Source organism: Nannobrachium achirus, assembly GCF_963921795.1.
Source record: "Nannobrachium achirus genome assembly, chromosome: 18".
Taxonomy (NCBI): Eukaryota; Metazoa; Chordata; class Actinopteri; order Myctophiformes; family Myctophidae; genus Nannobrachium; species Nannobrachium achirus.
In genome coordinates, this window is record NC_137825.1 from 38959703 (window position 1) to 38982785 (window position 23083).

A 23083-nucleotide genomic window follows, 5' to 3' on the forward strand; every position below is an offset into this window, starting at 1 on the left:
CTGTTGCAAGATATTTCCACAGTAAAATCCTCAGTGTGTTCATTTATCCATTTGTAACTTTGGGAAGGTAGAAATGTAGCATCCTATGGAGAGGTCATACCAAGAGTGATTTCTAAGTTTTACTCCTGCTTAATGGACTCCAAAGGAGATTCAGTATATGTTATGAACAAATGGGAAAAAGAGCTGAGTGTGGACATCCCTGAGGAAGTGTGGAACGACATGTGGCAAATACATCACTCAGACAACAACCCAATCAATAGGATGGAGGGAATTTGCATGGAAAAATCTAATTCGATATTTCATCACACCCTCACACCCCAAATTAAATGTAAACAAACTAAAACACAACAAATGTGCTGGAGAAAATGTGGCCACTACGAACCCAATCACACACATATATTCCGGTATTGTGAGAAAGTCCAGCCTTTCTGGGATGTCATACACTCAGTTATTTAGTAAGTATTGGGATACGAAATTCCTAATTCATGCCTAGTATTGTATATGGGTCTCATAGAGGAGTCTGTACAAGCGGGGGACACATATTTAATTAATATCCTACTGTTCGCTGTTAAAAAAGCAATTACTAAGAACTGGCTCAAGGACATCACTTCGGACTAAACAATGGAGGACAATTATGGACAATATACAGGTCATGGAACAATTAACGTTCAAAGTTCAAACTGAAGATAAAATAACTTTTTAATAAAAGATGGGAAAAATGGTTGATGTATAGATTCAAAAGAAGTGAGCTGCTGATGTGAAAAAGAATGTATATCCCAATGTTATTTTACATTTTAAATGTTTTGTATATGCTTTTTGTTTTGTTTTATTATTGTCTTTGTAATTTCTTTATTGTGCAATCTTTAATAAAGACAAAGTAAAAAAAAAAAATGTAGCATCCTCATACATTTTTTACACTTCGTTCATGAATAAACATCGTTTTACTGTCTACAATGCAGCATGCACTGTGCATGTTGCGTGCAGGGAAGGGCTGCTGAAGGCGAGACACCCTCACGGCACTGACCATGGGATCAGAACCAATCCCCTCATCCTCTTTCACTCATCCCGCTTTACACTGCCTCTTAGACGCAGTGCACGGAATATGACACGGTTAGTATACACGCCCACAGCCAGCCTCAAGGTCCCTCAAGTTCATGAATCACTCCCTGCCTCCTCTGCACAGTAGAATCATCAGTGTCCATTTAACTCTGAGGGGGTTGAAGATTTTACTTTGTGACCTCTTCCTCTGTTGTTGGGGTATTTGCTTCAACAATTTGGGTAGTGTGTGTGTGTGTGTGTGTAGTATCAAATGTTTGACATGCATGAGAGAACTTCCCTGTGTCTTCATTTTAGTGCCAATAAATGCCCTTCGAGATGCCCTAATCCTTTCACACATTTCTTTATTAGTTTAGTCATATTACATATATCATATCATATCATACCACATTACATACATTAGATGTCATTTCATAAGAAGCCAAATAATACATGTCTATTATTATTTAAGCTGCTTCAAACCCACCCAACCCAGAAGACAAATCTGACCCGGCTTTCAGCCCCACAGGTGGGGTGGTTGGTGCTGTTCGCACTGTTGTTGTTCAGCCTCCGGTGAGCACAAAAGCTCCTCCCCTAGGGGACAGTTCTGAGAAAGGAGTCTCTGGGTGGGTAGTGACACTGATGGGATTAGAGTCTTTGATTGACCGTGCTTTGAAGAAAGGACATTGTCATGTTGCATAAGACAAAGCAGGAAGTCTTGTGTCTCTTTCCTGATTAAAACGCTCACCCTGAGAGGGATGTTCTAAAACGGCCTCAGGAATCACAGGCCGGTCAGTACCTAGATTGTCATGCGACACAACAAAGATTGACATTGAAAAACACTGTTCAGAGCTCATTAACAAAGTACATTTTTAGGAGGATTGGCTCACGTCTGTCACGTGTGTGTTTCAGCTGACTGTTCAATGGCTCATCCATCCTCAAACAAACTGTAATCAAACAAAGAAACCAAGAACTTTGGTCTGAGTCGGGCCACAGGATATGGCATAAGGTTTCGCTGCCACAGTGCATACACAGACAGATGTCAACCCTCGCACAGATATGATAAGGCTTTGGTCGCCTGTCCTGATCTCTGTAAGAAGGGTATTTAAAGTGTAAAGCTGTGTGGATCACACAGACACAGTCTGGCTCACGACCAATCTCCAATCCCATTCAATCTTCTTAGAGAACGGGTAGCCGTACTTTGTCTGACTGGCAGCGAGACCTGTCTCCTCACAACAAGCCATTTTTCTTTGGTTAACAATTCATTAGCTTTACATTTCACACTGAAAGTTGAAATGCATACATAATCTACATCATATAATTGTGATGAGATAAAACTGCAGGAAAGTCACTCATGCATTGAACTTTCTTCTGATTATTAAATAATTGCAGTTCGTTCGAAACATCGATACTGTATATATACATATGTTGAAATTGTTACTGTACATGTTCAGCTGTTTAGCGATGCTCACAATAAATACATCAATAAATACACAGACCGTTAATCTGTGATAGTGGAACATAATCTTGTAATCCAGATTTTTGTTTCTGGGTGCTTCTCTTAACCCGTCTCTCCAGTTTTCTCACCAATTAAAGACATACAGTAGTACAAAAACGGTTTTCAGAGAAAAGAAAAAGAGTCAAAAAATAAATATGTGTTTATTATATTATATTTACTGTATATTGCATATTCAAAGCCCTCACACGGTCTTACAAGAAGTGCCTATATTCCACAATGTCCCATGTTGACTGTCACTTAGTACAAATAGGAGACGATTTGCAAGAACCTATCAAATGATGTAATCAGTAATCACATGAGAATTATCCCAACTTCAAGAGTATTTACAGCATTTATAGATCCCATTCCTAGCCAGCATTTGTCCTGAGTTAAAATATATATTGAAACAATAAAAATATCTCAGCAACATTAAAAAAAAAATAACATTTTCCAGCACACTTGAGCATTAGCCATACTACTTTACAGTAACATGGAAATCAAAATGATACACATCACCTTCAACCAACCTCAAAAGGTTCAAAGTTGTATTGTCTTGCATCGTTTTGCCCCCTCCCTCAACTAAACTTGGCCTGATCATTGCCAAATACTGACACAGGCAGCTAGTCAGCTACAGTAAGTGCGTTGTGCAAGCTACAATACTATACAGTAATACAGTACTGCATGTCCTGCCAGCAAGGAAAGCTGTCTGAAAATGATCCTTTTGGCAGATATATCCTGCATACGTCACATTATTCTGTTGGGTGTACTCTGCTGAAAATGTTATGCCTACATTTTAAATCCAAGTAGTTGTTTCATAATGACCTCAAACCACTTAATGGATCAGGAATGGTTAGAATACTGAGAGATTATGTGAAATGCCTTTATAAATGTGTAGAAGTAGAAATGCACAGTTGACAGTTCCATAAAGGACATGCTGCTGACAAACACCCTTCTTTGGACATGGGTATGGTCGACTCCAGACTCAAACTGGGGTCCAGGGTCCCTCAGGGTTTCCCTTGGAGGGGGTTTCAGATGGACCCTCACAGCTCTGTAACTCTGAGAGTGTACAAATGGAACCAAATTGACCCATGAGGGTGCAATTTGGTCTATTTGGTACATATTTGCATACTCTCAGAGTTATGGTGGTGGTTCACACTACACTATATAGACCCAAACCAGCCCAGACCTAACTCGGTTGCACCTTGAAGGGCCGAGCACCTGAGCAGACTGTGACAGCCTAGACTAGATCCACACATGACCAAGCTAGACCATCTAGACCAGTTCAGATCTATCAAGACAAAGACCAGAGTAGATGAATGCAGCCTAGCCCTAGATTAGTCCTAACCATGGTGAGATCGCACCGTTTCACTGGGCCCAACAAAACGCAGCTTAGCAGATAGTGCAGGTCTTGGACTTCCCTCCATTGTCTGCCACACACACACACACACACACACACACACACACACACACACACACACACACACACACACACACACACACACACAGAGATTATTGGTTAGTATAACAGGGTTCGCACCAAGGGAAGAACTGGGAAATGTAACCTTTCGTTACTGTCGGGCAGAATCTCCAAGTTTCAAATGTTCAAATGTTTTTTTTGGTAAAGTAAAGCCCTACTTCATCATACAAGAGTGTTGCACAAGAGTAGTGAAAATAGCAGATCAGTGAAAATAGCAGATCTATACGCACACAACGCCTCGCGGTGCTAGGCGTTGTGTGCTTGTAGATCGTCTATTTTCACTATTTTAAATCATTTTCAAAATGATAAACGCAAAACGGACGGTTTTGGACATACAAGGTTTCCACCCGTCAACTGGATCCATCTATTCTCCATCCATCCATCCATCCATCGTCCAAGCTACCCAAGCATCTATCCAGCCATCCTCCAACTGGCTCATCCACCCATCCATCACCTCTAGGTCCATTACCTTCCTCTCCACCACCCTCCAGCTTCTTCTTCTCGTCCTCTATGGCCTTCATCTTGGCGTTGTAGACCTCGGCCAGCTTGTTCCACTCGTTCCTGTTGTTGTTCAGACCGTCGAACATGGGCTGGATCTCCTTGTGGAACCTGGCAAACTCCTGACAGAAGAACACAACACATACAGCGTGTTATATCACTGTCACTGTCAGGCAGAAACCTAGTATCTCCAAGTTTCAGATTTGTATAGATATTTTTTTGTTGTTGTAAATTAAGCCCTACATCATACAAAAGTAGTGAAAAATAGCAGATCTACAAGCACACAACGCCTCGCGATGCGTAGAAAACCTTGTTTGTACAACTTTAGACTTTTTATGTTTTTACTTCATGCAACAGTTTCACACAAAAGTACAATGTGGCAGATTGTGAGCGCTTATACTGCTATTTTTTAAACATTTTGAAAGTGAAAGTGGTTAAGGGTGTGCAAGGGTTTTATATTGAACAAAAAGTATTAACAAGAGCTTGTGGCTAATGGAGTTCCACAGGTTATCCAACAACAGGGGGAAGAGGTGAAATCCATAAACATACAAAGATAATCGTTTGAATACATTTATTATTTGTATAATGTATTGTGATAAGCTGTGACCCATTGAGAGCTTATAGATCAACTAGTTTTGCTGAACAGATTTGATGTTGAGGTAAAAAAAATAAAAATAAAAAAGGAACAGACCTAGTTATACAGCCCTGGGGGACCCCAGTCTAAGTCTAAGTATATTCAGCATATCTACTGGTAACTGAGACAGATGACTTGTACAGTTACCTTGTATACGAATGCGCACACAAAGTCAATGAAACCGCACTGCATCTTGGGTAGCTGTTCAGCACAATTTCTGTCCATCATGGGCTAAGAGGCAAATTGAAATGAGAGAGAGAGAGAGAGAGAGAGAGAGAGAAACAAATGAGCGAACTGATATACCGGTAGTTAAAATAATTATGAAAAGATAAGAGCTTAGTACAGACGAAAGGCTGAAAAAAGCCCCAAAACCAAATGAGAAGACAACAGAAAAAGGCAAGAGAAGTAAATTTGGAGAGGCAACTTACAATGGGTTGTTGGTCTAGGACGGTCCTCTCCAAGTCACCCTGCTCCCAGAACTCAGCCGCTACCATCAGAGCCACCTGAGAGAGAGACAGGCAGACAGACAGACAGACAGACAGACAGACAGACAGACAGACAGACAGACAGACAGACAGACACTTTGAATGCTTAACAAAGGAAAGACTAGAGATTAGTCTTAAAAAAAAAAGAAAAAAAAAAGAAAAAAGACTATCCTTACCTCCCCGACCCTTTCTTACTGTAAATATCAATTATTATCAGTTTTTCTGATTGTGTTATAATGTTTTTAACTTTTTTTATGTATAGTACTTTTATATGTCTGTCTATGTCTTATATGAGATACTGTGTAAATAAGCTGAAGACCTAACTAGGATCTCTTTTTAGTTGACCTTGTACCACTGTAACTGTACCTTTCCTATGCAAACTACTAATAAAGTATTCAATCAATCAATCAATATAATTTAATGTTTTCATGAATTGAGTACAAATGGACACCAATGTAAACGAGCCATTGCGCTTTCTTGTGGTCTAAATCATTTTAGTAGACTTTGTATCTGAACTGTACTGTTCTGTACTATTCCTATGTAAACTTCTAATAAAGTATTCAATCAATCAATCAATCAATCAATCAATCAATCAATCTTTATTGTCAATTACGCAGCTTGTGAGCTTGTAGAATGGCTTTTTCTTTTCTTTTTTGGTTAAATGAAATAAAGTTCCGTTCATGTGCATTTTATATTGACTTATTTACTTGTTCCTTGATTAGATGTTCTTTTCATATATTGAAATATACACTTAATCTGTAATCAAATCTCATCTTTTTTATTCCACTTTTTCTTTTTAAAAAAAGGAAAAAAGAATTGGTCAAAACATCAATATTCGGTGGTCTAGGTTCTCTGGTCGACTCTCCAAAATCTTCTTTCGTGTAGATCCAAAATCTGGCATTGGTCTACTTTATTTTACCTTGGAAGTGACATTTGAACCAGCTCCAGGTCTTAACACAACACTTCTATACTTGTGTCTAACTGGGGACAAGGCAACCATGTGGCAGACACAGTAACCAGGTCAACTACTAACTGGTCCGCTTACTTTTATCTTTTAACCAAGCTCCTGGTGTCTTGTGTGTGAACGACACCCACCTTGCTCTGTACCTCCCAAGGCTTGCAGATGGCCGATAAATCACAGGCTGTCATCATCATGGCCCTGCAAGACAGAAGGGTGACGAGAGAATTAAGAAAAAATGTGTAGACACAAAGGGAGAAACTGAAATTTCAGGTTTCAGCTCTTTTTAGGTGGATGTGATGTGGTGTGGTGTGGTGGAATTGTGTGACAGACAACGATCTGCAGGCAAAACTGGAATAAGCAGAAAAAAGTGGAACTGCAACAGGATAAATGCTTTGCGGATAAAATTATCTTCGTGGCCTTATTAAAATTTGTATCCCCACCCCACCAGTACATTTATTTTCTGTTTAGCTTACCAAAGAGCAAACGTACAAACGTACACCTCCCTTTAATTGCTTCATCTTGCAGTTGTTATAGGTTTATTTACATTTATTTATTAAAACACGACCAAACTTAACTTCCTTTTAAATCCAAAAAAACTGCATGGTCAATAAGTCATGGACATTTCAATTTAGTTTGTAAATTCATATTTACCCCTATTTTAGTCTAAACTCAAGTCAATCCATTCTTTAAAAAAACAACAACATTAAAATACAACTGATAGCATAACTGATACAACTCCACAATTTAACTGTTGGAGTACCTATCTCAAGTCCCTGTGAGTACTGTCATAGTCATAGTCAATAAACTGGTTGTCTGCTAAACATGGCAGACAACCAGTATTGGCCTTTGAAATGGCAGATGTTGTGTTTTTTGGTGTGATACATACATACAAATTTCCTTTCTGACAGGGTTGTTGGCAACGTAGCCGGTTTTCTCTTTCTCGTCGGTCATAGGCTCTGTGGCATTCACAATGTTCTGGAACATGGTTCTTTTCCTGAGTGTGGACAAACAAACAAACAAACAAACAAACAAACAAACAAACAAACAGATAAGCCATCAGTAGCCAGTTGCACATTACCGTAGTTAGATTTGCTGTGTGTCCTGCCTCTTGCAGCAAAACTATTACAACACTCACAGCTAGCAATCAACTGAGTCAAATCAGCATGTGGCAAACACTACAGTACCACGGGGGAAGTGGTTATAAAAGGTGTCAGTGCAGAAATGGACAGGTTTAACTTAAACTCACTTAAAGTAAAGGGCTAGATCAGTGGCAATGATGCAAACGTCGAATAAGTGCTGAACGGTCTCAAACTGTCGCTTCTGGAGCTGGCCGAAGATGTTCAGGCTCTGCAGGACAAATAAAAAGGGTTTGACGTTGGTTTCAGTATGTTGGATTGTTTGGTTGCGTGTTCATTCACACTACAGTAACTCTTCTCATGGTCACCTTCAAATCATTTTCAAGCAAATGTTTATACATCGAGTAGTTATACCTTCTACCACTTTTTCTAGTCACATGTTCAAATACTGGATTCTGATTGGCTAAATTCCGGAGGTTATGGCAGAACAACCGCCGCAGTTGTGTGAGGACGAGATCAATGCGCCTCAGTGTACATCCGGGGACTTCAGGAGGTAGTCGGAACACCTTTCCCCCAACCAACATATGACGGTCGTAGCGGTCCTATGTTTACTAACGTGCGTACGACGTCGCCGATTTATTTGGATCCAATGCAATCCGCCAACTTTAAAGCCCCTTTTCTCTGAACCTATGCCTTTCTGGAAGCGAACAGCCTCTATTTACGGCCGGAACGGTCCTTCTAACTGACGTTAGCTTAGCTGTATGCTAGACATCTTTCTCTGCATGGAGTTGGCGTCATCTGGTGGTGAGTAGAAGATGTTGTTTGTGGAACTATTTGCTGTCGTCTCGGAAGTTTTATAGGCAATAATGATTGTAACTTAATATCCTTGCAAGTTACAACTATGTGTTTTCTTTCATGTATACGGAAAAAAGTGGTAGAAAAGCTATTTACCACTCGGGGTCGGACATTATGCTCTGATAATGTCCTGTGTGAGGGTGTTATCGGACTCGGCTTCGCCTCGTCCGATCACCCCCTCACACAGGACATTATCAGAGCATAATGTCCTCTCACTCGGGGTAAATTGCTTACTTATCCTCCACTCATCACTAATTCAGAGTGCAGAGTTGACATGGTGTTTCCTGAAATATAGCCCTTAAATCACGCTCAGTTTAGTTATCCAGGCCAGCATAAGGCCTGAAATGTAGTGATTGTCATCTCTGTGGACGCTCTTATTGTCATCCTTAACATAGTGCATCATATTTGTAAAATAAAGACGATCGCTCACGGAGTTCTGCTGAAGCAATAATCCGCCGGGAAGACAGGGGGTTGTAGCTACTTCCGCAGTAACCGCAAGATATGTGAAAGAAGAAGAAGCTAGACCAATCACAGACGTCGATTTCACGGGATGTACATGTTTAGCAGTATGGGAAATGCAGTTCTTCTCCGTGCGATCTTGATTAAAACGTGTTTTTACTAAAACTAGAGTGATTGCATACATACTCTGGGGTTCTACAGGGATGTACATGTTTAGCAGTATGGGAAATGCAGTTCTTCTCCGTGCGATCTTGATTAAAACGTGTTTTTACTAAAACTAGAGTGATTGCATACATACTCTGGGGTTCTACAGGAGCATATAGAACCATTTTACAACCACCAGCCTAGTGGTAAGTGTATATTGAATTGCTACGACTTTGTGGCTGATAATGAAAAACCCTATGGTGAAAATGAATGGAAAATGGACTTCCGACACCTCACTGCGATGCTCTATTGGCATGCATGACAGTTTGTGCGTTGGTCTGGCAAGTGGGAGCCCTGGGTTCAAGATTATGACAGCAAACAATATTTTTTTAATTGTACCTCATCAGAAATGTAGCCTATGTAGCATTGTTGTATTTGTGACATTTTGGGTGAGTGTGTTCTAAATCAGGAAAAAATGGACAGGCGGGTGGTTGGTTTTCTTTCTTTCTTTGTTTATGGACTACTTATAGACACGGGAATGTCTATCAAGGGCAATAGAATTATTATTAATTTTTTTGCATTTGTTTGTGTGCTAAAAGCACGATTTAAAGATAAAGAGAATATTTGTGTTTACATCATGTCCAGGTAGCTACACTGTATACTACCCACTGTAGGCCTACCCAGGGTAAGAGTAAAGTATTCTCTTATTTTGGAAAAAGAAAGAGGTGCCCACAGACAAGCTTTGGCTTAATGAGATGACAGAAGCTCTACACTTGCCTTAAGAATTAGATTTATACTCAAAGATAAATTGCTTTTGAGATTATGAACAGATTTGGAAGTCTTTACACTCCTTTCTGAAAGGTTGAAGCAAGCTAAATCCTGTGGATGACCCGCATTGTGTGTAACTAGAATTTCGCGGGCGCTTCATCCCAGGGTTTGCACGCTTTGCTCGCTCACACGCACACTCACACACCTATTATTATTGTCATTATTATTATTTTCATCATTATTAGTGGCCAAGCCCTGAAAGGGCATGCAAACGTTGAACAGGTGCTCTACCTCTTTTCCCACTTTCCTGCTTTATTTTCCTTTGCTGCTTTCTTTTGCTTTTTCCTGCTTGGCCACTTTATCGCTGCTTGCAGCTATATTTATGATTGGCTGTGCGACGTGTATCAGGGCGATCATATCACGCTTAGGCGTGCGCGCGCGCGAGTGTGTGTGTGGGAGGGGGAATAGTTAACTTTTGTCAACACATTTGTCTGCGTTTTTTGGTGTGTTTTTCTGCTCTAAGCTGCAGCAAATGTGTTACTTCATCAAATAGTAAAGTCTCTGTTTTGTAGCAAAGATTGTTCTTTTTTCTCTCGAGACAGTCTGTAGCTATAGCGAAGGAAGAGGGACAGACTGAGTGGGCGTTCCCTTTTCTTTGACGATGGCTAGCAAGATTGAGTTAACATGCCCTTTGGTCAAGTAGAATATGGCCTGTACTTGTCCTGTGGTCAATTGCGTTTGAGACGTTAGTCTCAAAATACCCTGATTTGTACAACTTTGGATGTTCTATTGGTTACATTTTGGATATGCATGTTCATTTTATTAGTTGTACCTCGTCATCCTGGATCGTCTTGCTGAACTCCAAATGGTGCCTCTCCATAATGGAGCTACCATGAAGTTTGGCAAGAGGAGAACAACTCCTAAACAATGGAAACAGAAATGACAGACAGAAGCACAAGAGAGACAGAAAGTGTAAATATGCTATGAAATAACACAAATGACAGTGCTGTGGAATGCTTGATACAAATGAGTGGAGAAACAAAATATGGATGTAATTACGGGTGTATTCTACATAGTATAGTGACCACAGCCTGGACATTGAAGTCACACATACTGTATACAGTAGTGGCTTTGATAGACCATAATGCCTAGTCTCCGCAGCAGAATCTTGTTTAGCAATACATTAATTAAGAATACATTGTGTGTTTTATTTCCAGGTGCTACACACAGAAATACAATCACCTAAACACAAGACCTTGTTATTCTTTAGTATCTTGTGAACATGTACATGTATAAGTAAATGTAGGAAAACATGATGTTATTATGATATAATTAAAGGTTTTAGTGTTTGAACTTGCTTTGTCTGGTAGAGGTTGTTAGTTCCTCTGTGGTCAATGTCATGGCAGAATCCAGCGGACACCATGGCAAACGCATCCAGATCTGAGAAATACCTCCTCAACTTCCCTGTCTGTGGAACAAGATGGAGAGAGAGAGAGAGAGAGAGAGAGAGAGAGAGAGAGAGAGAGAGAGAGAGAGAGAGAGGGAGAGAGAGAGAGAGAGAGAGAGAGAGGGAGAGAGAGAGATAGATTGAGATTTAGTTTTAGTAGTGTGAGTCATTGGAATGTTTTTAATTTAGTTTTGCTTTATTAGACATAGATGAACAAGAAATTCCATCTGGAATCGAACCTGGGACATTGCAATTCTGTTGTCAAGGCAGTGAAGGTAACAACCAGACAGCAAGAAAAACATAAAACTGGCACATCCGCTGTACGGCAGGTGCAGGACCAACAGTTGATCAAGGCAGGATAAAAAATAAAGGTCTGCACACTGAGACTTTGCAAAAGCTGATTAACATCGACATAATAGTCTTCTGAAGACTGTCGAAAAACAAGCATTGAGATAAGCTGTGAGAAAATCAGACGGCGGGGGTGCAGCTCAATATTACAGATGTCTTAATATGCATAATACATCTATAAATAAAATCTCCTTTCCCCCTTGCCCCCCCTTATTCTTTCCTTTGTTTGTGTGAGAATGCCCGACTTAGCGGCTGGAAGTACAGTATAAAGGCCGTGGTATCGATTTCAACCAGACATGTATTTACACAACAAACCGATAAATAAACGTTCAATCATTGTCCATCCCTTAGTTCACTGGCAGCAGCCTTTTATATCCAGGTGAGCAGATGAACATGGACTGCTCCATTCTGAGGGGTGTAGTCTAACTCTAAACATTATAAATATATATAATTTATAATCTAAACACAAAAATATGTCACAGAACTCTGAAAAACTACAACAAAAACGTTCATTTATCCTTCTTCACACTGTAATAACATAATTACATCTCAACCCCCTCTCTGACATCCTGACTTGGTCCAGCCCAAACTACTGCAACACACCAGGTACTGTTAAGCATTCAATTAGACTCAAGAATAAAACATACTACTGCACTTCTGTCACCCAACATTACACTCAACATTGCATTTACAATTAAAGTGCCAATGTGCTGTGCAAACATGTAAAGTGTCCGTGCTGTGCAAAATAGTGTGCAAATACCAGTAACAGAGGACCTCTCTCTGTTACAGTTTGCTTTCTATGGAAATAACGATAACGATATGATTAGAACTATGCATGAAAACAAATTTCACCCACTGTTTTACTTCTGTAAACCTGTGATGTGACAATAAAGCTGATTCTAAATACGACGCCTAATTGGCCACTGTGCCACATGTTAACACCACCCCCATATTATGTAGGGCAATTTGCCTGAGTTGTAAGTAACTGAGACTAAAACCTTTATATTATATATATGCCTAGAGTGGAGGCTGAGTCAGAGATTTCCACCTAACGATACATCTGGGGTGGGGACGTCTAATTGGAAGGTAGTTGCTCCATCCTCCCAATATGAGGGATCGCTAGAGACTTGATTGGTTCAGCATTGCAGTTGTTTTGTTTTTAACTTGCAAGTCAGCATTTCAGACTGTGTACCATAGATTGTCTAACCCATAGACCATGCAATTGTGCAATTATTTAACTGATTTATTGTAAATGACAACGGCAGACATTGCTGCTTCGATTACTGTGAAGTCATACCTGTAGAAGACAGAACATGGTGTGGCCAACGTTGAAGCCATGCCTCCAGTTGTGGTAGGTGATGTCACGGTAGCCCTTCCGAACTGTGTACATCCACTTGGTCAAAACCTGAGTGGACAGAGAAGAGGGAAATGGAGGAGGAGATTTTAAAGGGGAACAGTGAGACAAAGAAAGATGGGACACATATCCATGTGGAAAAGGAGAGAGGGAGGGTGTGTGAGAGGAGTGGATTGGTCATTCATCAGTTCTTAAGTAAAGACTGACTGACTGAATAACTAAAATGTTGTACCTCTGCTGGGACTTTGAACTTCTCGACGACGCCAAGCTCGAAGAACATGCGGATGCCGGTCTTGATGAGGTCATGCTCTGAGCAGGGGAAGTCACTGAATCCGAAGTTGTATATATCCTCCCCGTTGACATTTTTTGCTTCGGGGATGTTGGATCTCTGAAAAAATAAAAATAAAAATAAAAAAAAGAAAACACAATCAATCCAAATATGAGTCACTCATATACTCAGAAAGAGGTTTCATTTCTTTATTTTTTTAGAAAAAACATACAATACTGTACATACAATTAGTTGTTTTGATTATTCCTCAATATTTACAAACTGATAATATATTATTCTAATAATGAAGTACACAAACACAGATATGAAAGGTTACTTTCATGTTATTTACTTTCATGTCAAGGGTTTGAAATCAGCATACATTTGGCATTTTCCTGGGACCAAAACTTACACAAACTCCATTAGGAATTAAGCACTTATCTACAAGCTCACAACACATAGAGATTTTTTACGTTTTTCAGTAACGACCCATAAAAATGGGTCTATGATAAAAAATGGTGAAACGACATACCAAGAGCTTATACATCTCCTTCTGGTCACAGTCCTCCGGTTCTGCATCAAACTTCTCTTTGGTATTCTGATTCAAAACAGAAACAAAGAACAACAATTCATAATGACATCTATGCTGATACGTTTGCACAGGCACTCTTATCCTGGGTAACCTATCTACAACAAAATGTTAAAATCGCTAAATATGATCACATGCTGCAGATAATTACAGCAATTCATATATCTTTCCAGTTAGCAACCAAACTAATTATGTCACATTATTGGATAAAATAAATGGTAATTTTATTTCTTTCCAAAAATATATTGATGCATTTTAATCATCTTTGTGATGATGAATTCTTAAAGGGCCACTTCACCTCTGGGACAACCCTATCTTATTTTATTGTTGTTTGGGACACAATCAACACAATCCTGAGTTATGTTTTAGTATATTTTAGTATTTCAGCATGACTAGTGATGCATTTTGCATCATCAGTGATGCGTTTTGCATCATATGATGCAAAACGCATCACATGCTGAAATACTAAAATATCTATAAAAAAAAACAGATTGAACTAAAAATATAATTCAGGATTGTATTGATCGTGTCCCAAACAACAATAAAATAAGATCGGGTTGTCCCAGAGGTGAAGTGGCCCTTTAATCACTAGCTGTCAAAATATTTATTAATCATACCAAGTCACTATTAGGTGGTACATCAAGCACGTAGCTAGCCCCATCTCAGCATGGTAGCCATATATTCAACAGGATATGCAACAGCAAAAGGTGGTTTATAGCAACACAGTCACATGAGGTTTTGTTTTCAAACTTGAATTTAACTATCGACCACAACTCCTTCATCAATACCACAAAGGCTGTGACCACTTAATCAGTTGTCGGGTAGCCGAAGTGTTATAGTTATCATAAGTAACTACAAGTTTGGTACAGCTGAGAATGATGAAGAAAACCCCTGATCCATACATGGGCAACTGGCGGCCCGGGGGCCACATGCGGCCCCCACCTTCACTTAATGGTTAATACCGGAATACTGATATATTATTGATTTCAGCTGTTAAAATTCTAAACATGACCTGCTTTAATTCCATCAGTCTATATTAGTAGCTTAATGACTAGTATAGTAGTATTAAAAAAATGTCTTCTTTTATGTCCAACGTATTTGTATTTAGGTTCATAAAGTTAACATGAGTATATAACTAAATGCTTTTGAAATTAAATCAACATTACAGGATTCCAATTCAAAAATAAAACAAATAATTCAGGATTCCAATTCAAAAGAAGCAAAAATAGCCGATCTACAAGCTCAAAACGCGTCGCGCTGCGATGCGTTTTGAGCTTGTAGATCTGCTATTTTTGCTTCTTTTGTATGAGATACTAGAATGACAAAGTACATAGGACGTAGCAATATGCAATGTGGCCCTCTGGATTGAAGGTGGAAATATAGTGGCCCTCGCCATCATCAAAGTTGCCCACCCCTGCCCTGATCTAAAGTTCCAATAGCAACTGACCAGGATGGTCTGCATCTCAGCCGGGGTGCACCTGCACTGACACATGAGCATCTCCTGAGCAATCTCTTTCCTCCACTCCATGCGGTTCAGCCTGTCATAGGTGTCACAGTTCAATACGGACCAGCCCAGGAACTGGGTCAGGGCCTGCAAGATACAATAAATGAAAGAAAGAAGGAGGCGTCATGTATAATGAACAGGACAACTGGACTGCTTGCATGCAGGGGCGTCACAAGTAGGGTGGAAAGTGGGACTGAGTTACTAGGGCCCACGTGGAGGCCGCGCTGCGAGCTTGTAGATCTGCTATTTTTGAAAAGTCGTGAAAATTTGTGCAAGTCTTTTAATATGTGTATTTTTTAACATTTTTAACTCAAATTAAGCTTCTGGGGGGTCCCTGGAACTAAATATTTTGAGATGGGGTCCATGGCCAAATACATATCATTTTGGGGGTCCTTCACATGAAAAGGTTTGTGCACCACTGATGTAAAAACCTTAGAAGGATTTGAAAGACATGCACAGATTTTCACGATTTTTCAAATAGTTAAAGTACCCAGGGCCCAGAATTTGGTGCGACACCCCTGCTTGCATGATTGATTTATTACAGGGAGAGAAGGAAATAAAGAGAGAAAACAGGTTGCCTCCTCAATATCCCCACACACACAAACACACAATGCCAAAAGAGAGGAAATAAAGAGAGAAAACCTTTTGTCAGACAAAAAGACTCAAGAAGACAGACCTCAGTGATCTGTTCGTCGTGTTCATCAAATGGTTTTCCGTCTTTCCTGTTGAAGAAAGTGGCAATGCCCACAATTTCTTCCTTCTTGTTGACGATGGGCAGAGACAAGACATTCTTGAGTACAAAGCCAGTCTCATCCACTGCCTCTTTCTGAAAGACATTTGAACGGAGAATGTGTTGAACACCAGGTTATGGCGAGGGTCAAATAGCCTGCACAAGGAGAAGCACGATATAAACCTCTCCTCACCTGGAAGGTAAAGTAGTCATCTGCGGCCACGTTCATCATGTTACAAATCTGCAGGCAGAGGTAACAAAGGCCTCCATCACACATATATTCAAGCTCAAGTAAACATTGCTACTATTTTGATGTTTACATTTGACTACTCCGTAAATAGTTGTTTATACTGATTGTGAATGACCCATCAGCAGCCATGTCATACTTACAAAGGCATTCTCTGCCACATAGGTTGGCATTCCACTGACCAGAGCCCAGTGGTCAGCAGGAGGATTACTGAGAGAGAGAGAGAGAGAGAGAGAGAGAGAGAGAGAGAGAGAGAGAGAGAGAGAGAGATTGAATACTTTATTAGCGGTTCGCATAGGGATGTGAGCTGGTGACTGGTGTATAATGCTGATAATGAATTCAAGTTCTGAGAGATACAAGACTAGAGTGTCAGTATAATTTGTTTCAGTTGTAGATGCAACTTCAATGAATGCAATGGAACCATTACAACGACCAGTGACATCTGGACCAGTAAATGAATTTTATTCTGAGTATTGATAATTTCAACATACAGTACTTCCGTATTCCTTTACAAGGGCTGGGCTAACACAAGACTCTGGATTCTACTCACGGTATGACTTTGATTTCTTCTTTGCCTTCCAGGAGATAGTCAATAATCTTATAAAAGATAACCTCCTGCAAAAAAAGGAAACTCCTGTTAGCTAAACTCCTGTTAGTAAGTAATTAGCTCAAAACGTCTCAAAATAAAATAAATAAGACATAGAGGCTGAAAATAACAGTGTGGCCTCCCTGTTCATTGTTTAACTCTTGATATTAAGTTACTGTGTGCAGTTTGTGAATAAAGCTACAAAAATCAAAATCCGGTTAGTATTCTGTGGATAAGTTGAACTACACAGGCAGGCGGTTTGTGTTCATGTCTTGGTGTGACGACTGTCTACGACTCCTTTGGTCATATGGAAATAGCCAATTTATAAAAATACTTCACCTATGAATACTAAGTGCTTCACAAGAGCTGTAATTAAGAGATTTGTAGATTTTTTTTCGTTTTTGTTTTTTTAATAGCTTTACAATTTCAACCAAACTTCCACATTATTCAGAGCTTTCAATTTCACCTTTTCTTCACTCTGGCCTTTCAGGCTTTCATGGCCAGAGTTCCCACAGTCATATGAATGCATACTGTGCATTTTCATGACAAGACGGAGCACATTTGACAACAACGCCTCAAGGATCACTAAACTTATGAGGTATTATAAGAATTTGGGGAATGTGACAGATATGATTGGAAGCTTCTTACCCTGCCATCTGGGGTCTTTGGCCCCTTGTAAGGCTCCACATCTCCCAGTTTTACTGGCCACTCATCATAGAATTCCTGGAGTAAACAAACAAATAACATAACAAAAATGTTAAAAAAAAAAGCACTTACAATACATGCATTGAATAATTGTAAAATATCTTTGAATTTCTTTCTTTGCAACAGTTAAATATCTTTGACTTGGCCAAAAGTTAGACTTATTTCCATGTGGTCAGACTATGAAAACTCACTTATTTCCATGTGGTCAGACTATGAAAACTCCTCTTGACTACAGGCCAGTCGGACTGAGTCAACACCGATGCAACTCCTTGCAACAAAAACATTTTGGGACCATTGCAGCAGTGTGTACTGCATGTCATTTGGGGATTGCTTGGTCAAAGGGGACTACCCATATAAGCTGCAGAAAGTACTACTTGTCAACCAGTAGGTGTCCTACTGCAAACAGCGATTTCCCCACAGCTAACAGGGTCTAAATAACTAGGTGGGGCATGCATTCCCTATTTGCATTTCCCCACTTGCATTGTTCCAGAGTAGATCAGGCACCTGTCTAGCACTATTAAAACATAAATCATTAAAATACAGCCCTTGATTCCTCAAAGGCCACAACAGTATATTCTGCAAAAGCTATACCTTCTCTTTGGTCATGTCCAGGAGGCCCACGGAGTACCTCTCACAGTTGAGGTAGATCCTGACCGTGTAGAGCGCTTTGTGGAACTGTCTCTCAATATCCGTCAACTCTTCAAAACACTTGCTAGCGGACCACAGTAGCACCTGGTCAAAGCAAGGGGTGAACATGAGTCATCATTTTCATATGATTTCATTTTTTCATAGAATTGTGTATTCTATTCATTGTCAGGTTTGGTCTTGTAGAGTCAGCAGCCTGTGGACACTGTGAAATCAACATAATGTTCTCAAACTTCACCAACCCAAAAAGGCTGGTTGCTGATTGTATATAGCAAAGGAAACCCAATTTCAATGATTTATTGATTATATTAAGGAATTGATTTGGTAATCAATTCCTATGACTATAGTCAACTAAGATTTTATTCGAGAACAGCCCTGGAATTGTGGATGATGATATGCATTTGATGAGATGTTGGGGGCCTAAACTCAAGCTTTGTTAGCTCCCAAACATTTTAGCTCGAGACCCAAAATATAGCCTACATTTTGGTGTCTCTCAGTGACCCAAACAAAAATACATTATGAATTAACCATGGTGTGAGCTTATAGATATGCTATTTCACTATTTCTAAAATATTTTCAATGTATGGAACCAGGGACGTGCTGGCCATTGGGAAAGTGGGCCAACTCCTGAACGGCTGGTTCATTCCTGGCCGGACCAGGCCGGCCATTAGAAGAGAAAAAAAAATGTCGGCCTTCGTTCCATTTTGGGGGCTGGGCGGCCAACAAAGTAAATCGTCACTGTCGGGCAGAAACCTTGTATCTCCAAGTTTCAAATTTGTACATTTTTTACGCAAAGCAAAGCCCTGCTTCATCATACAAGGCCGTCGCACAAAAGTAGTGAAAACAGCAGATCTACAAGCACACAACGCCTCGCGGTGCGAGGTGTTGTGTGCTTGCAGATCGGCTGTTTTCACTAGTTTAAATCATTTTTTAAATGATAAATACAAAACAAACGGTTTTGGACATACAAGGTTTCCACGTGACAATGACAAAATACAACTCATGTAATTGGCCCACTGGCTTGTCACTTGTCATGATCTGAAATGGCAAATCTTTGAGTAGCAGCAGCGCTATAGAGAGAGATCTCTCTCTATATAGCGCACAAGGAGGGCCTCTCCAACTCTTTTTCCCGGGCTGAGTCAGGGGCCCAGCACGTCCCTGTATGGAACCTTTTTTTGTACCGATTGCTTGGGAAACGCTGACATAAATGATTTACCTGACTCCTTCTGGACTCCACGTTGTACATGTAAGCTGTGTGATGCTGCAGAGAAATCACCTGGGCGAAGGTCATGTACTTATGGAAGAGCTGATGATCAATTCAGATTAGAGGAAAATAAAATTAATTAATTAATAAAAACACACACACACACACACACACACACAACAAGCAAACTTCAGGTCAGATAGATAATAACAATAGCTTTAATTTATATAGTGCCTTTAATGAACCGTACACAAGGACGCTCTGCATCAAAAATAATGAACAACCAACGAACAAACAAACAAACAACCAACCCAAACTATTTGCTATAAGCCTGAGAGAATAGGTGTCTTTTCAAGGCAGCCTTAAAAGAGTATAGTTGGAGCTGGGGATTGCAGGTGAGTTCTTGTGTGTAATGTTGCCATCAGCTCTGGTTCAAATGGTTACTCAACATTATAATGGTTTATAACTTTTTCAGACTGTATTTTACACTGATTTAGCCACTCTCCAAGTGTGTCAATTGGATTTTCCACACATTGGCCTTTGTAGATTAGAGCAAAGAGTTAATTTACTATGGTGAAATTGAAATAACATTGAAAATGTTGTTTTAACCCAAATTACATATTAGCACCACTTCCACCGAGTGTTTATTCAAAGCTTAATGTATATTCCACTCCCAAAGGTGTCTTTGTGGCTGGTGACAACATTGTACTTAGGTGTAAATTAAGTTTAACACAGCTAACAAGACAGCAAAGCATAGCTTATAGTCATAACCTATGATGTCATGCAATGAATGGGGTTAAAAGGGGCTTTTAGATATTTATAGAAATCAACTTTTCGATCTTCACATTTTCATTTGGGAAGTGAGTGTGACCAACCATGTATTTTCTATTCATGATAATTTGCTTTGGAAAGAAGCTGTTACTTCATTAATCAAAGGCAAAGAAGCACAGTGACATTTTTTTCAATTTAGAGGTCCTTGGTTCCTCTGTAGGCCTTTTTTTCTATCTGTCCAATAGTACACAGGGGTCTGAGTGAAACAAAAAATTGTGATATTTTGGAACAAATACCAATCAATATTGTGGCGATAGTATAAATTATTTTCAAAATGTTTTGATAGATATTTGATGACTTTCATTCAGCTTACACTACATTTCAAAGACAAATCTATTATACTTTTGACTCCACTACATGTGTAGAAAGGGAAAAGGTACATTATGAATCAAATACTTAAGTCCTATCAAGTAGGCCTACTATTAACTCAAGTACAAATTTGTCTGAGCATCAGTTGAGTCATATTGGCCAGGCATCACTATAGTTTGACTCGGGGTGAAATAGGCTACTAGTCCTCAACTGCTTACCGCCTCATCCTCCTTGCTGAACTCTGCTGCTCCTATTTTGTTGAGTGCCATGACAACTCCAATGCATTCCTTCTCAGCCATGAGAGGGAAGGTGAGCATGCATTTGGTCTTGTAACCCGTCTGTTTGTCCACAAAATCACTGAATTTGGGGTTCTAGGATGTGTGAAAAGAGGAGACGGTGGTGTTCATGAATCCAAAGACTTATACAAACATTGACATACAGGAAATATTGTCCCATTTCAAATGCAACACAGGTAAACAATTTAATACCACCACCATGGCATATGCTACTGTTCCCATTATTAACTATTGTCTATGTCTAAACCTGGTTGCCGCCTAGATATTAGATAACATACCTTCACATTAGCTCTGGTCCATCCTATATCTATAGGGGAGCGTGTCGCTGTTCCTATCTTCACATAACGCACGGTAGTTCTATCATTTGACAGGTGCACAGGCCTAAAGCTACTAAAATTACTTTCAATTAATGTAATATTAAAGTCGAAAGTAAAATTGCCCTATATGTTCACCCAAGAAATTTGTAAATTACACTCACGCATATTGGCAAAAATGTCAATATCCTGACCTATACGCATATATGCGCGTAATGTCTTGGACAGCAGCTTTTACGCACATCCAACCTTGATGGAACACTCACCTTTGTAACATCTGGAACGTTTTGTGGCTTTTTGGAGTGTGCAGTCCAGCCGACAATGCCGATGTCGGTGGGGAAAACAATTTCGGCCTGGGGATTGACCAGGTTTTTGTCATAACTGGAGGTCGGAGTGATGTCGAACAGGCTAGTGGCGAGCTCAGGAGTACCGTTCCTGGACCTGCATAAATAATAACTGATCCTATCGGCTTGTATTAACACAGCGATTCGCTGCAGCACTTTATGCAAGGACTTCTCATGGACTCCCCCGGGCATCAACTCCTTGATCATGTCGAACATAATCGCGGATTCCTGGACGGAGGAGACATCCTTGTAGGAAGCTGGGTCCTTGATGTCTAGATTTGCCCCAAATGCGGCCGTCAGTGCATCGCAGCGCACCTTCTTATCAAAGTATTCTTTGGCGAATTGAGGGTTGTTCTCCAAGAACTTCTCCACACTGTCCTTGTCTCCCATTTTGAAGCGATGTGATATTTTATTCCACTTTCTCCTTTCTTACAGAAGCATCACCAGCGTGGTGGCTGATCACCAGTGCATCCTCCTCTGCGGTACTGATTCTGAAGAAATCACCCAACCATCCAGTAGCATCCGGCAGGCTGAATAGTTGGATTAGCGGCTGAGAGGATCAAAGTGGCCGCTAATTAATGTGACGTCATGACATTAAAAGCCCTACTTAACCCGCAAATCCTGGTGATCAATGTTGGCCAATCCTCTATTGGAGGGAGAAAGCAGCCTGAGATAGAAAGTATTTTGTCAGGTCGAGTGTCATGTCAGAGGAGACACAAGGGATGTGCATGTGATGTAACTGTATTCAGAATAATTCGTCAATAAATTGCCCTGAAGAAAAACAAGAGGGGAAAAAGCGCAAAGAAAGTAGGCCTTAGTAAGCATAGCCTATGCATATAACACCAAAACCCTGTAATCTCTGCATGGTGATCAAGTGTCCATGAGGTGAAAGTTTAGTGTGCTACTGTAGGCCTATAGATCCTATAGGCTATTCACAGTCTTGGAACCTCAGAAATGTCAATCACAACACAAGATATATGAAGTATAGCCCATCTGATGGGAAGAGGATCCAGAGAGAAACGAGGCAGCCTCTGCACTGGATCCTCTGCCGAATTTGTTAGACATAGTAGGCTAAACTATATTTCTCTCATCAATGGTAGTGGGAGTGAAGCATAGGCCTACATTCGTTGCCACTTGCCAGGTTTTTCCAGACAGCCTTTGGAGGAATTCAAACCAATAAGCATCCTTTCAAAAGCCTTATTTTTTAACCTTTTATATCCAATTTAATAGTGTTAAGTGCTAGTTTACAAATAGTCTCCTGTGTGCCAATCCCTAAATGGAGTAGTTCCTCCATTACTCGGAGAAGTTATATTAGTGTGTCCTCTGATCATATCAAGATCATCAGTGGAACAGCTGGTTAATAAAGATGTTGTTGGATTTTCTTTTCCTTTCGAAACATTTTGGATTTTCTATTCTCAATAAGTTTGATTTCGTTTTTTGAAAATCTTTTGTAATACATTTAAATTATTTTA

At 39.9% G+C, this 23083-nt stretch overlaps 1 protein-coding gene across 1 annotated transcript; it reads right to left on the minus strand.

Annotated features, from left to right (window-relative positions):
• Positions 1–3305: 3305 nt before the first annotated feature.
• On the minus strand, positions 3306–22001 carry pde6c (phosphodiesterase 6C, cGMP-specific, cone, alpha prime; the record flags this gene model as incomplete). The annotated part of the gene is made up of 22 exons (XM_080748344.1): positions 3306–3960; positions 4480–4630; positions 5290–5373; positions 5571–5645; positions 6723–6786; positions 7475–7582; positions 7835–7935; positions 10723–10810; positions 11249–11358; positions 12983–13090; positions 13272–13427; positions 13840–13905; positions 15344–15487; positions 16077–16226; positions 16324–16371; positions 16521–16587; positions 16928–16992; positions 17612–17686; positions 18260–18400; positions 19530–19619; positions 20876–21028; positions 21534–22001. 22 exons carry the CDS (start codon positions 21999–22001, stop codon positions 3923–3925), a joined length of 2550 nt encoding a protein of 849 aa, XP_080604470.1. The 3' UTR covers positions 3306–3922.
• Positions 22002–23083: the final 1082 nt, after the last annotated feature.